At 40.1% G+C, this 12,476-nt stretch overlaps 3 protein-coding genes across 7 annotated transcripts in view; 2 read left to right on the top strand and 1 right to left on the bottom strand.

Moving 5' to 3' along the window:
- The window catches only part of tulp4a (TUB like protein 4a), a 30,204-nt gene extending 26,757 nt beyond the window's left edge, over positions 1 to 3,447 (top strand). For all 4 annotated transcript variants that reach the window (XM_069721655.1, XM_069721656.1, XM_069721657.1 and 1 more), the window contains exon 14: positions 64 to 3,447. In XM_069721655.1, the coding sequence (XP_069577756.1) occupies positions 64 to 180 (117 nt within the window). In that variant the 3' untranslated portion in view covers positions 181 to 3,447. The remainder of the gene's footprint in view (positions 1 to 63) is intronic.
- myct1a (myc target 1a) overlaps positions 1 to 12,476 on the bottom strand; it is a 68,734-nt gene that overhangs the window by 30,769 nt on the left and 25,489 nt on the right. The gene's annotated exons all lie outside the window — the stretch shown is intronic.
- LOC138634634 (excitatory amino acid transporter 3-like) lies at positions 1,372 to 12,467 on the top strand. The gene is made up of 13 exons (XM_069721678.1): positions 1,372 to 1,428; positions 1,778 to 1,841; positions 3,387 to 3,572; positions 4,841 to 4,915; positions 6,308 to 6,451; positions 6,594 to 6,598; positions 8,397 to 8,447; positions 8,569 to 8,750; positions 9,053 to 9,163; positions 10,284 to 10,493; positions 10,802 to 10,936; positions 11,046 to 11,174; positions 11,971 to 12,467. Exons 1-13 carry the CDS (start codon positions 1,372 to 1,374, stop codon positions 12,035 to 12,037), a joined length of 1,416 nt encoding a protein of 471 aa, XP_069577779.1. The 3' UTR covers positions 12,038 to 12,467.

Here is a 12,476-nt window from a genome sequence, read left to right as displayed (position 1 = left end):
ATTGTGTTGTTAAATGATCTTTGCGTAGCCTGTCTGAACTTTGTTGCTTGTTTTCCCACATAGGTGATGCAGTTCGGCAGGATTGATGGCAACGCCTACATCCTCGACTTCCAGTATCCCTTCTCTGCTGTCCAGGCCTTTGCAGTGGCTTTGGCCAACGTCACTCAACGCCTCAAATGAGACGTTCCCTCCCTACTTACCCCGAGTTATATCTGGGATTTCAATGCAATCTGTCGAAGGGGGCAAAGTTGTTTCATTTGAGATAAATAAACTCTTCGAGTGGAGTTTGGAGAGAAGACTAAAACCAGACGCGGCCGTAGAGAGAAATACAATCACGCTGCACTACACAATGCTGCCACTAGAGTCGGTGCAATAAGCATTGGCTGCATTGTCAATGGATGCTGTCAGAACTGCTCCGTTGGGCAGTCAGTGGCACCCTGCAATGCATGTAGGGCCAAAGAGCTGAGCTTTGGTAATCATCATGCAAATAAATGCTGCTTTAGCTAGAAGAAGCTTCTAGACGTGATAACCGATCCGTTAGCGGGGAGAGAGAGGGATTGTGAAGGTGCAGTTTTCAGAAGAAGAAGAAGAAGAAGAAGAAGAAGCAGCAGTAATACTTGAAAACCACACTCTGGAGATCAAAGTTTTTTTGTTTTTTTTCCCAGAGCGCACAGGTACTACTGGGCACTGAAATCCATTGCTGTACAAACCTTTAGTGAAACAGTTACCACTTTATTATACTGCTTTTGCTTTTAGGATTTTATTAAATGACTTAACATGGTGGAGGCTGGGAGGGTCTTTTTGTTTGTGCTCTCTGCCATTCCTTTTGTTACTATCTCAGTCTACCGTGACTGGAATTGAGGCTTAGATTTACAGTATGCGTCATTTAGGAGCACTACTAAGAGTTCAGACTTTTCACTGTTGTGAAAGGTGTGCCACTGTTAAAACCCTGGGATGGTAAAGGAGTAAATATAACCGAGATGACCTGCAGTCTTTTCCACATGGGACTTTGAAGGAAGAAAAATGTTACTCTGCTACATGGATTAATTTATATGTACATGTTGTTGTTTATCTATTCAGATATGAATTTGAACATTATTGTCATTGTTTGTGATATACAATCCTCATACCCTGTCATCACAGTTTTCTTACCTGCTTTATTTGGGAGACTGAATTTGAATATCGCTGTGTAGTTTGAAGAATTCAGATGGGAGCGGTGTACAGAATAGCTTTGGCTGACATATCCGGATCTTAGTTCATTATCTACATATGGTGACATGGGCGCCAAAGACGTCGCCAAGGCCTAGACTGAACAACTTAACCTCTGGCATGAAGTGATTTGTCACCTGCTGTCACTTCTGTGAAGTGAGTATGTCGTTGGGGGGGCTGTCCCTGCTCTTAAAAGACCACACGAAACATGTAAGCAAGGTACAGGAAATATTTTTGTATATTTCACCTATGCCATTTCATACTCTTTTCACAAGTCATGTAAATATGTATCGGTCATATGTATATGTTGTAAAGAGACTTGGGTGACTTTGACAGACTTCTGTTTACACCTGTCTCCACTGTGTTTTAAGTGTAATTTCAGGTGTGGAGCAAAGCTGTAGTACTGTTCAGTTCAACAGCTACAACCACAAACAAAACATTAAGCTGAAATCATTGTCACTGAATCTTTGAAGTCAGAACTCCAATGAAGAATGAAGCTGTTGAGGTTTATCCTTTTAGTAAGCTGACTCTGAAATCTGAAAAGCTGGTTTATTTGTTTTTGTTTCAGGCAGTGAAGCTGGTGTTTGTGTTGAACCAAGGACACAGAGCAAAGCCTGCTGGCAGGAGAGTGGGTGATAAACAATTATTAGGCACATTGCAAATATCTGCAATAGCTTTTATTTGCATAAGACGGTAGTCAAAGTCACTACAAAGAGCAGTAACGTTTAGGCTTAATAACATTGGGTAGGTGTGATAAGGATCACCTCAAACATTTGTGCCAAAAAATGCATTTACTAAAAATGTTAGCTGAAACAAACGAGGCTAGAGGGAAGTGTAACTTCATTTTTGAAATGGAGAAAGCTGTCACTTTGGACGAGCTCCGTTTTGGTCTCTGAATTGATGAGATTGTTATATTCTTTAGTGTGATCTTCCCATATTACAACAAGATGCATGTCTGTTAGTGGGAGGGTTGTAGGGAGGAGGACTTCCAATCCTGAAAATGAAAAGAACATGAGCATGTCCTAAAGAAAATATCCATCTTTTTGTGTTAGTTGTGCAATATTTTCTTAGGGAAAAAAAACAAACTCCTTTGTCATTGCTTTTGACCACAGTTCAATACTGTTCTTTTAGTTCAGCATCTCAGTTGCTAGTCTGTACATTTTATTTATGAGATTATTTCCTAAAGGAGATGATGTATCTATACATACTGTATATTGTGGAGTTTTCTGAACATTTCTTTGTGTTGATAAAAGTTTGTTACAAGTGAGGCCCAACTCTTGAGATGGGAATGTGGGGGTTTGGGTCGGGGGGATGGGAACAGGCACATTTTCAGTGTTTTTGTGAAGTTTGCATTGGATTGAAAAGATGTGAATGAGTAAGTGCCCAGTTTAATGTAGTTGGTAAACTAGTTATGTAGAATGTAACTGTCAAGTTGAGGTGTGTCTGTATTCAGCTGTGCAGTCTACCAATCCCATCAGTGTTAAATCTATTACCTTCAAACGTGTGTGTGGTCCCAGCTTCTCACACAGACATCACACACACACACACACACACACACACATTGTTCACGAGTTCACTTGTGTAAGCCACTGAGTTCATGTTCAGCATTTTGCCTATGGACTTGGTTAAGGACTCACTTTAAAGTAATGCTGACCTGTTGTAGATATTGTAGGATTTGGCTTTTCTTTAGAAAAGAGATGTGCTTTGTATTTGTAGATGTAGACTTAAATGAGAAAAACACTTGAAAAAAAAAAAAAAAAATCGGAGTCTGACTTGGTGACTGAACGTTTATAGTGAATGGATAGTAAGGCATGCCATGTAAATTATTTTATAATTGTATATGTCACGCATCTTTTGAATAAAATGTAATTGTTTCAGAAAAAAACAAAATAGTGGGTGTTATCTCTGAGGTTTGTCCAGTGTTATTAGTACGAGAGTACACGAGGTGGTTCTGTTGTCTCAAACAGCAGACATTTAAAAAGCAGTGAGCCTACACAACCACAGTTACTGTATGTGGTCAATTCCAGCTGCGCACTTCCTGCAATGACGTATCTGCTGTGAAAAGGTCATAAAATACTCTCGTATCGAGATCAGTCTTAAGTATCAGCAAGTTCACCAATACATAGGATTTATTTAAAGTAAGTGACAACAGACATGACGTCATTGTTTTTGATTAGGTAGGCTATATCCCATAGTTATCGATGAAGACGATGGAGGGGAGCGTTGTCGGCTACCTCGGACCCCTGGTGAGCTGGAGGGAGCTGGAGGGAGGCTGGAGGAGGTGGAGGAAGGCTGGAGGGAAGCTGGAGGGAGGCTGGAGGAGCTGAGGGAGGCTGGAGGAGCTGGAGGGAGGCTGGAGGGAGGTTGGAGGAAGCTGGAGGGAGGCTGGAGGGAGGTTGGAGGAAGCTGGAGGGAGGCTGGAGGAGCTGGAGGCAAGCTGGAGGAGCTGGAGGGAGGCTGGAGGAGCTGGAGGGAGGCTGGAGGAGCTGGAGGGAGGCTGGAGGAGCTGGAGGGAGGCTGGAGGAGCTGGAGGGAGGCTGGAGGAGCTGGAGGGAGGCTGGAGGGAGGCTGGAGGAGCTGGAGGGAGGCTGGAGGGAGGTTGGAGGAAGCTGGAGGGAGGCTGGAGGAGCTGGAGGGAGGCTGGAGGAGCTGGAGGGAGCTGAGGGAGGCTGGAGGAGCTGGAGGGAGGCTGGAGGGAGGTTGGAGGAAGCTGGAGGGAGGCTGGAGGAGCTGGAGGCAGGCTGGAGGAGCTGGAGGGAGGCTGGAGGAGCTGGAGGAGCTGGAGGGAGGCTGGAGGAGCTGGAGGGAGGCTGGAGGAGCTGGTGGGAGGCTGGAGGTAGGCTGGAGGAGCTGGAGGGAGGCTGGAGGGGCTGGAGGAGCTGGAGGGGCTGGAGGGAGGTGGAGTCCACGGCCACCGGACTGCATGGACGATCCCCTACCTCACCAACAGACTGCAGTATGTGAAGCTTCACAGCTCTGTGTTTGGTGTGCTGGTCTGCAGCCCCCCCCCCCCCCCCCCCCCAGCCCCGCCCCCCTGTATATTTTGTATTTATTAATTGCTTTTATTTTTTTTCTAAAATACTACTTCTTTTTTTTTAATCTATCTTATTTATGTTTACGTATTTGTAAATGTGTTCTTATTGTGTGCACCCGTTTTGTGTTTCTATGCTGCTGTGACGACCAAATTTCCCCACTGTGGGATTAATAAAGTCTAAATCTAATCTAATCTAATCTAATCTAATCTATGACAAAATGTCCCAGTTTATCTGTCAATCAACTTCTCCTTCAGCGTTACCGTTTAGATATTTGAAACGAACTCATTTTAATTGCCAACGTTTTTCTGTTTATTTTCGTTGGAATAATTTTAAGAATGAGCAACTGTCACTTTCGAAACAAAACACCAGAGTAAAGAAGCTGAGAGAAATCAACCTCGATCCTCCTTAAACTGCGCAAAAAGCCGCGGAAGATGAGATCCCTACTCGAATTTCTTCATCTTTGTGAGTTCAAATATTCGGTGTAGCCGGTGTGCTTAAAATATTATGTTTTTCTAAGAGGATTTTAATTTTTGCATTAATGACTTCTGCCATCCTTTGTGACTTTTCTTTTTTTTTTTATTTTTTTTTTTTTTTAGACCAAGTGCAAACGCATGGCTCTTTCACGGTAAATAACCGGTTGACTATTTTAACCCTGGCAGCTAGTGTGCTCGGTAAGTGACACCCATTTAATTAGTGCAATTAAGGCTCCACGCTGCAGAACAGTTGGATTAAAGCCAGCGAACAGCTGTTCGCTTTAACGAAGCGTTGAACAAACCGTTGTTAAACTAACAGCTGGCTTTAATTTACAGACGAACTTTTAACAACATTATTTTTATTTTTATTTATTTATTTTTAATTTTTTTGTTCAAGACTGCAGGCAAATTACATTATTTATTTATTTTTTGTCTTAAATCAAATCTTTGGGACAAACTGTGAACGGATGGGATTTGTTGTGCGCGGGTTGCTATGGAAACGACGCACGCTGGTGACGCAGCCAAGCCAAAGTGTCAAGACTTTGAAAACAAAAATGTGGTTTCTGTAATAATGGACCCAGAATTTATTTGCACACATTCTATTATTTTCTGGTCTAGGACGGAAGATTATATAATGGGTCAAATAAATGTAAATATTAAAATTGAACGTAAGAATTTTGTTACATATTTCAAACATGGAAATCATAATTTGGAGTTCATTGTAAACTTGTTCATTTTCTATGGCAAATTCTTCACTAACAAATGTAGACTGTCACAAATCTCCCCCAACTTCTACGGATTTTTGAGTGAATTCAAAGATTTTATTAAGACTCTCAAACGGACTAATACTGAGAAAAATAATTTAAAAAAAACATCCAACTATATGAAGAAATTCTTGAAGAGGAATAACATGCTATTTTCAGGTACATATCTTTTTCTCCGATGACATCTTTGCATCGAGAGAATATATATATATATATTTAAATCCATCTATGTTTATATATTTTTATTTGATTTATTTACTTATTTGATACTTTTGTTATTTGTTATTGTTTTGTCCTATTATTTCCACATCGCCAACCCTCTGCACCCTCTTCGACTTTATACGGCGCCGAGCAGCGCTGACTTAAAGTGATGCATGCAGACCCGACATTTTGCACATTATTTGTCAAATTCTATTTATTTCTCTTACCAGATTGTAAACCGAATAAATCCTATTGCAATGTCAACATGTAGGCTACAGTTATATATAGTTCTTTATTGTAGTGTGCAAAATTACATGAAAATGCATAGTTTTTAGCCAAATAACTGCCCACCACCCCGACCGAGCCTTCCAGAAACTTATGGGGGAAATCCTGTGCAATATGAATTATATTCATGGCCAACATTAACCAAATGATGAATAACGTTTTATTGTCACTTATTGTATAGTATTTAATTTGACATTTTTATCTACGGATCATATTTATGCCTTATTTTTGTTGATGAAAGCTCAAATTAGCCTTGTCTTACCTCTGTTCCATTCATATTCTCAGCTATTTTAACTTACCTGTGTTGATGTTCTACAAATTCTATGTTACTGTCTCAAAGGTGTTGCTGTGGGATTGATTTTGAACACCTTTGGCCCCCGACTGTCAAACTTACAGAAAGTAGGCATTGGCTTCCCTGGAGAAATACTGATGCGGCTGCTTCAGTTTTTCACCGTCCCTCTCCTTGTGTCAAACGTGGTGTTGGGTGAGTGACAAATAGATCTCCAACGCTGCAAAATGTTTTTTCTGCAAATACATTTTTTTACGCTTTGTGTGTAAAAGCACCACAACAGTTGTTTGGCAAGAATCAAAAATCATTAACAACCCCGTTTCCCAAAAATGTGTAGACGCTGTGTAAAATTGAAATATAAACAGAATGCAATTATTTGCAAATCCTGGAAACCCATATTTCATGAAGCAATATTACAGTTAAATCACGTTAAAGAGCACCCTTCGAGTGTAATATTGCAATTATAGAACAAATTATCAACCAAATAAAATATGTCATCTAAATCTAAATAAAAACAGAATGCAATGATTTGCAAATCACAAAAAGCAACATTGAATTGAAAATAGACCGAAGACAAATCAAATTGTGAGATGGAGAAATTTTCTTGTTTTATGAAAAATATAGGCTTTTTTTTTTTTTTTTTAATTTTTTTATTCCAGCAACACATCTCAAAAAAGTTGGGACAGAGTCAACAAACGACTGGAAAAAAAGAAGCTTGTGTGAAGCTTAAAAAAAACCCACCTGGTGGAACATCTCACAACTAATTAGGTTCATTGGAAACAGATCAGTAACATTACTGGGTATAAAAAAGAGCCTTTCAGAGAGGCAGAGTCTCTCAGCAGTGAAGATGGGGAGATGTTCACCTCTGTGAAAGACTGTGCGGGAAAATAATTTTTTTTTAAAAGTGAGAATAATGTTCCTCAACGTAAAATTGTAAAGAATTTCATCATCTACGGTACATTATGTCATAGAAGATTCAGAAGATTCCCGCACAGTCTTCCACACAGTTTTTATTTAAATTTGACACAGCGTCCCAAGTTTTTTAGAAACGGGGTTGTACTGGCACCAATGTCTCCAAATGTGTCAATCTTTATGTTTAAAAATAATCCCCACTGTAGTTTTAAACACACACATTACTTCTTGTAACATGTCTGTTTACATACAATTATGTAGCGAAAAGACTTGATGATTTCACCTTCACTTTATACATTTTTGCATTTAACAGCGGGTTGTGATCACGCCATGTCCACGTCCAAAAAAATCACTGTACGTGTCATAGTGTATTTCATCCTGACCACTACTCTGGCTGTGAATATAGGTAAGAGAAATACTGTGAATCCAAACCTTAAGCATCTTTTTGTGCTCCAAGAGAAAATTATATTGTTTACAGTGTAATGTTGAAGCAGCAGTTTAAACAATTTCAAGTTTTTATACCACGTAGAGCGCTAATGAAACATCTATCTCAAATAATTATGACATTTGTTGTAATAGTGTTAGTTATGCCCATTAAATCCAGTAAGATATTTAAATCAAACTATTGTACAGTGTTTTATTCAGCTGTCAAACACGTTTCTCTGCTCCATGTTTTACTATGGATTACATGTTGTAGGGTCATTTATGATAATGCTGCTCAAGCCTGGGGTCATTCACCATCGTGAAGATGATGATTTGGAAGCCAGGGAATCACTTGATATCTTGCTGGATCTGTTATGGTGAGAAGAAAGTTTGTATTCTTAGTAAATCTTACTGATGCTTCTGTAGAAGCACATTTTAACTCAATCAGTTAAATCCAAATCACCTTGAGATTGCACCCTTGAGTGTATTTATTTTGCAGAAATAATGTTTGTGAGGTTCTGCAACGTTACAAAAATGTCCTGCTGAAATTTTCATTACGATCTTGAGGCTGTGTTTGTTTATTTTTAAAAGGCACGTCAACAATTACAGGCTGACGAGTATTTTTTATTCGTCACTTTCATGTTTATTTTTTTTTACTTTTGATAGGAACCTGTTCCCAAATAATTTCATGAAGATTACCGCCAAACACGTACGTTTACATTTTTTTTTATTTTTTTTTATTTCAATATATGGCCCATCAAGCAGACAATCTAATATCCATTATGTATTTTTTGTTTTTGTTTAGGTTAAGACTCAGAGGGTGTTGACAAAAACCGTCAATCCCAAATCTGGCCAGGTAACGGGAAATCTATTTCTCTCATCACCGTTAAAGTTTTCCATCTGTAAAGTGCACATTTGCAGTGACACTTAATGGCACACTCAGTTGCTTTTGGCCCACTGTTCTCATCTTGTTCCAGGCTGTCCAACAGGTGGAGCTGTTGGCCAAAGAAGTTGATGGGCCCAACAGCCTGGCGCTGATCTTGTGGGCATTTCTTTTGGGAATGTTCCTGAGGAAGATCGGACAACAAGGTCATTCTTTTGTGAAAATCATCCGCTCCATAAACGATGTCTCCAAAGACGGGGTTGGACTGGTAGTGCTGTACGGTGAATTAGTACATATTTCTTTTTAGAAAATCTCAACCTCTTTGTAATCAGTGTTAAATACAGAATGAGGTCATTCCATATTTCCATGTTGTTTATATTATTAACTAAAAGACGAAAGACATCCTAGAGAATACACAGAATTAACTATTTCAAAATGTTGTACAACTGTTTTTGACGTTTGCCACAATTATTGACTCCATTGTCTGAAAGTTTTAAGTAGCTTCTTTTGTTAACCTGCTTTCCAGTAAGGCCATCGAAATGTTCCCTTAATTTTTCATTCTGTTGTTTCCTTTCCAGGTTACTGCCCATTGGAGTTTTATCCCTGACCGCCAACTACATTGTTGAGTCTCTGGATAACTGGCTGTCTGCCATTGCTGTTATAAAATTCTTCGCATTGGTGGTTTGTGGGTACGTTGACATTTTTTGGGGTGTTGTTATGGTTGCATTGTGGATGCAAACTTCTTCTTTTTTTAACCAGGTTAATTTGTTATTGCTTATACGCATATTGTGATTTGTTTCCTCTTCCTCAGGCTCTTCTTCCATGGTTTGATCGTTTTACCATTTATCTATCTCATCTGTGTGCGGAGAAACCCTTTTATTTTCATCATAGGGATTCTTCCTGCCATTAAGAGTTTCCTGCTCGTCTCATGCAGGTAACACATTGATCATTTTTGTCTCTGCCTTAAACAAGGGACAGAGAATTATTGGATCAATATGTAGAGAATATGGAGATGCATACGAGGGTGGATCAGTAAGTCCCGAGACTGCTCCTGTTGCACATGAACGATGCGCAGCACCGTGACGTGCATGGAGCAGCAGGAAGCTATAACTCAAATGAAATTCTGTCGCTTGATCAAAGTCGGCACCTGAGTTATGCACGTTTTTTTGAGTGCTGGTTCATGCGCACGACCGATTCTCGGTGGACATGACCACAGGGCGCCCATAAAAAGTCGTGTCAAACTCTGGAAATCATCAACGTGGACCCTTAGAACGCTACAGGAAGCCTGCGGCAATGAAGCAATGAGTCTGGAGAGGTGGTTTGAGTGACATTTCCGAGGGGCAGAAAGTCATTGTCCAAAACTGCAAAAGGCGGATCAGGTCAGGTGCACAACCAGGTGGGTTTTCTTTGAAATTCGTGGGGGTGTTCGCTCTAAATTCAGACCGAAGACACCGAGTTCTACTGTGACGTCCTGAGGTGTCTCAGTGAAAACATTCGCTGCAAACCACCTGAGCTGTGGTGCGGTGGCACTTGGGTTCTCCTACATAACAACACACCTACTCACAGTGCATTAAAAACGCACAGAGGTTTCTCGCCCACAACAGCACAATCATCGCTCCCCACCATCCCGACATCCCAGACGCGGCTCCCTGCTACTGATACAAAAGCGTGTGTAACCCGGGTGCTGTTGTTCATCAAGCATCAAAACTTGGAGTACTTACTTATGAAGGTTACAGCCGCTCTGTGCTCTGTGCACGTCACAGGAGGATAACTTATTGATACACCCTCGTATATATTAAATAACTAACAATACACTGTGTCTCCAAGATCTGTAGAACCGCTGATGTTCCAGTATTGCGAGGAAGTAAGTCAGATCGACAGAAGAATCATTCACTTCATGCTACCTATTGGGATCCACGCCAATATGAATGGAACGGTTCTTTATGAGGTGGCTGCTGCGGTTTTCATCTCCCAACTTAACCGCATCAATTTGAATATGGCCCAGCTTTTTACCCTCAGGTAAGTGCCAATCATATTCTCTCACTCTCCCTGTTCTATTTGGTCAAAGAGGAATATGTCTTGTACGTTTTTATATTTGTTGTTCATAAAGTGCATTTCTTGGTGGTTAACGTGACCTTAAATTCGATTGAAATCCTGAAAGTAACACGTTGATATTCTTTATTATTGTGAACCCTTATCCATGTCAGCTTTTCATGGTTTATTTTGCAGCTCACGTGTCCGGTATAGCCTGCAGCCCACTGTTGAAAATAAAAGTTAAAACAGTCCAGTCTGGTGATTGGTGACACAGCTGTCTCTTTCCTCTGTAGTTTTACAGTGGTGGCATCCACTGTAGGAGAAACAGGAATCCCAATTACAGGAATGGTCACCACTCCGTTCATTTTGACAGTCGTTGGGATCCCAGTGAGAGAGGCTTTCCTACTGATTTGCATCGAATGGCTGCTGTGAGTTTAACCCATATTTTTGCAGGGATTACAACACCTGATATCAAACAGCACTAAAGAAGCAGATAACCTCTGCTTTTTGCGCTCACTGTGTTTTTGTGTCTTCCAGAGAGCACTGTAATGCAGCTGTCAACGGCCTGGGAAACACCATTGGCGTGGCCATCATCGCGTATCTGTCGAAAAAAGAACTGGAAGAAATGTCCATGCAAGACTCCGGCACAACGGCAATTAGAAATTGGTAACATATTTCACGTTTAAATGTCTGAACACTCAAGTTTGTATTTGCAATTTGAACCATCAGGGCGACTCAATCAAGTTGGTTCGGTTCAGATTGATCATCGTTTTTATTACTAAGCAACTACTTTGCAGTATGCAGATAAATCTCTCCTGCTTTCTGTACAGTTCAACTGTTCTGCAGATTCACGCAGGATATTTTTTTCTAGTAACAAAAAATAAAAGAGGAGCAGGCTGGTCCTTTAATGTAGCCCAGGATGCATTAGTGTTCACACTGCTAAAAGATTGGAGCCATATACTGTACGTCCCAGACCACCTCAGAGTGGTCGGAGCAGTTTGGACCTCTATGCGTCCTGCGTGTGTTCACACTTGAATGTTCAGCTTGACCACTTGTGGTCTGTTCACTCATGAAGGATGTTAAATCCAAATGTGAGCACCCTTAGACTTACAAGTGTCCCTTAATCCAAAATTTACTTACGCAAGGGCGTTCATTATTTCCTAGATTGGGCAGTGTTAGGTGTTACAATTCATGTTGAATGGGATTTACAAGATATGAGAATTTTGTATTTACGTTTTTAGATTTGTGAACAAATTGTTGAAGTTATTATGTCAGGGGGCCAAATATATTACCAGCGGGTGACTATTTGCCTGCACTCAAATGAGGAAGACATTGTTTCTTATAACTTAATTGTTAGAGGAATTAAGCAGCGGCAGGTTCTGCTCACAATAACGCACAATAATGTACACAATGACGGATAATTCCAATATAGTTTTCTGCATCTTCTGTATATGTCCTTCAGGGATTCGTCATCAGAAGAATATGTTCCTGCTCTAACTACCGCCCAGCCGCAACCCCACTCAGGGTAGAAGGTCCTCCTGCTGTCTACCTCTGAATAAGCTTTTTGTCAACAATTTGTTTTGTTTTTTTAGATGTTTTTGGCATCCAGCTGATCTGATTTAGTATTTTATTTTGTGCATCAGCAGTATAGTTGACAGTGACAATACATTTCGAGGGCCATGTATTTAACTTTACTATCACATTTAACGATTGGTTTTTTTAAATTTTGACTTTTTTTTTGTGTACTTTTAAATAAGCTTTCTGGAAGGTATTTCCCAATTGGATTTATTGAGAACCAAATTTATTTCATTTGTGTATTTTGTATTTTATGTTTATGCAGCACAAAAACTGCAGTTTTACTAATTTGTTTTGTTTATTTGCATGCAAGTTTTTTTTTAATTTGAATTAAAAGCTTACTGGCATTTCTTTCTTGATTGGATTTCTTTGAAATTAAATTGATCTCACTTA

The sequence above is a fragment of the Brachyistius frenatus genome, unplaced genomic scaffold (genome assembly GCF_029030835.1).
Source record: "Brachyistius frenatus isolate BFR_SWC_R1_liver_20210118 unplaced genomic scaffold, ASM2903083v1 Contig_270, whole genome shotgun sequence".
Classification (NCBI taxonomy): domain Eukaryota; kingdom Metazoa; phylum Chordata; class Actinopteri; family Embiotocidae; genus Brachyistius; species Brachyistius frenatus.
Note: the sequence above shows the minus strand (reverse complement) of the source record. Positions and strands in the feature narration are given on the sequence as shown.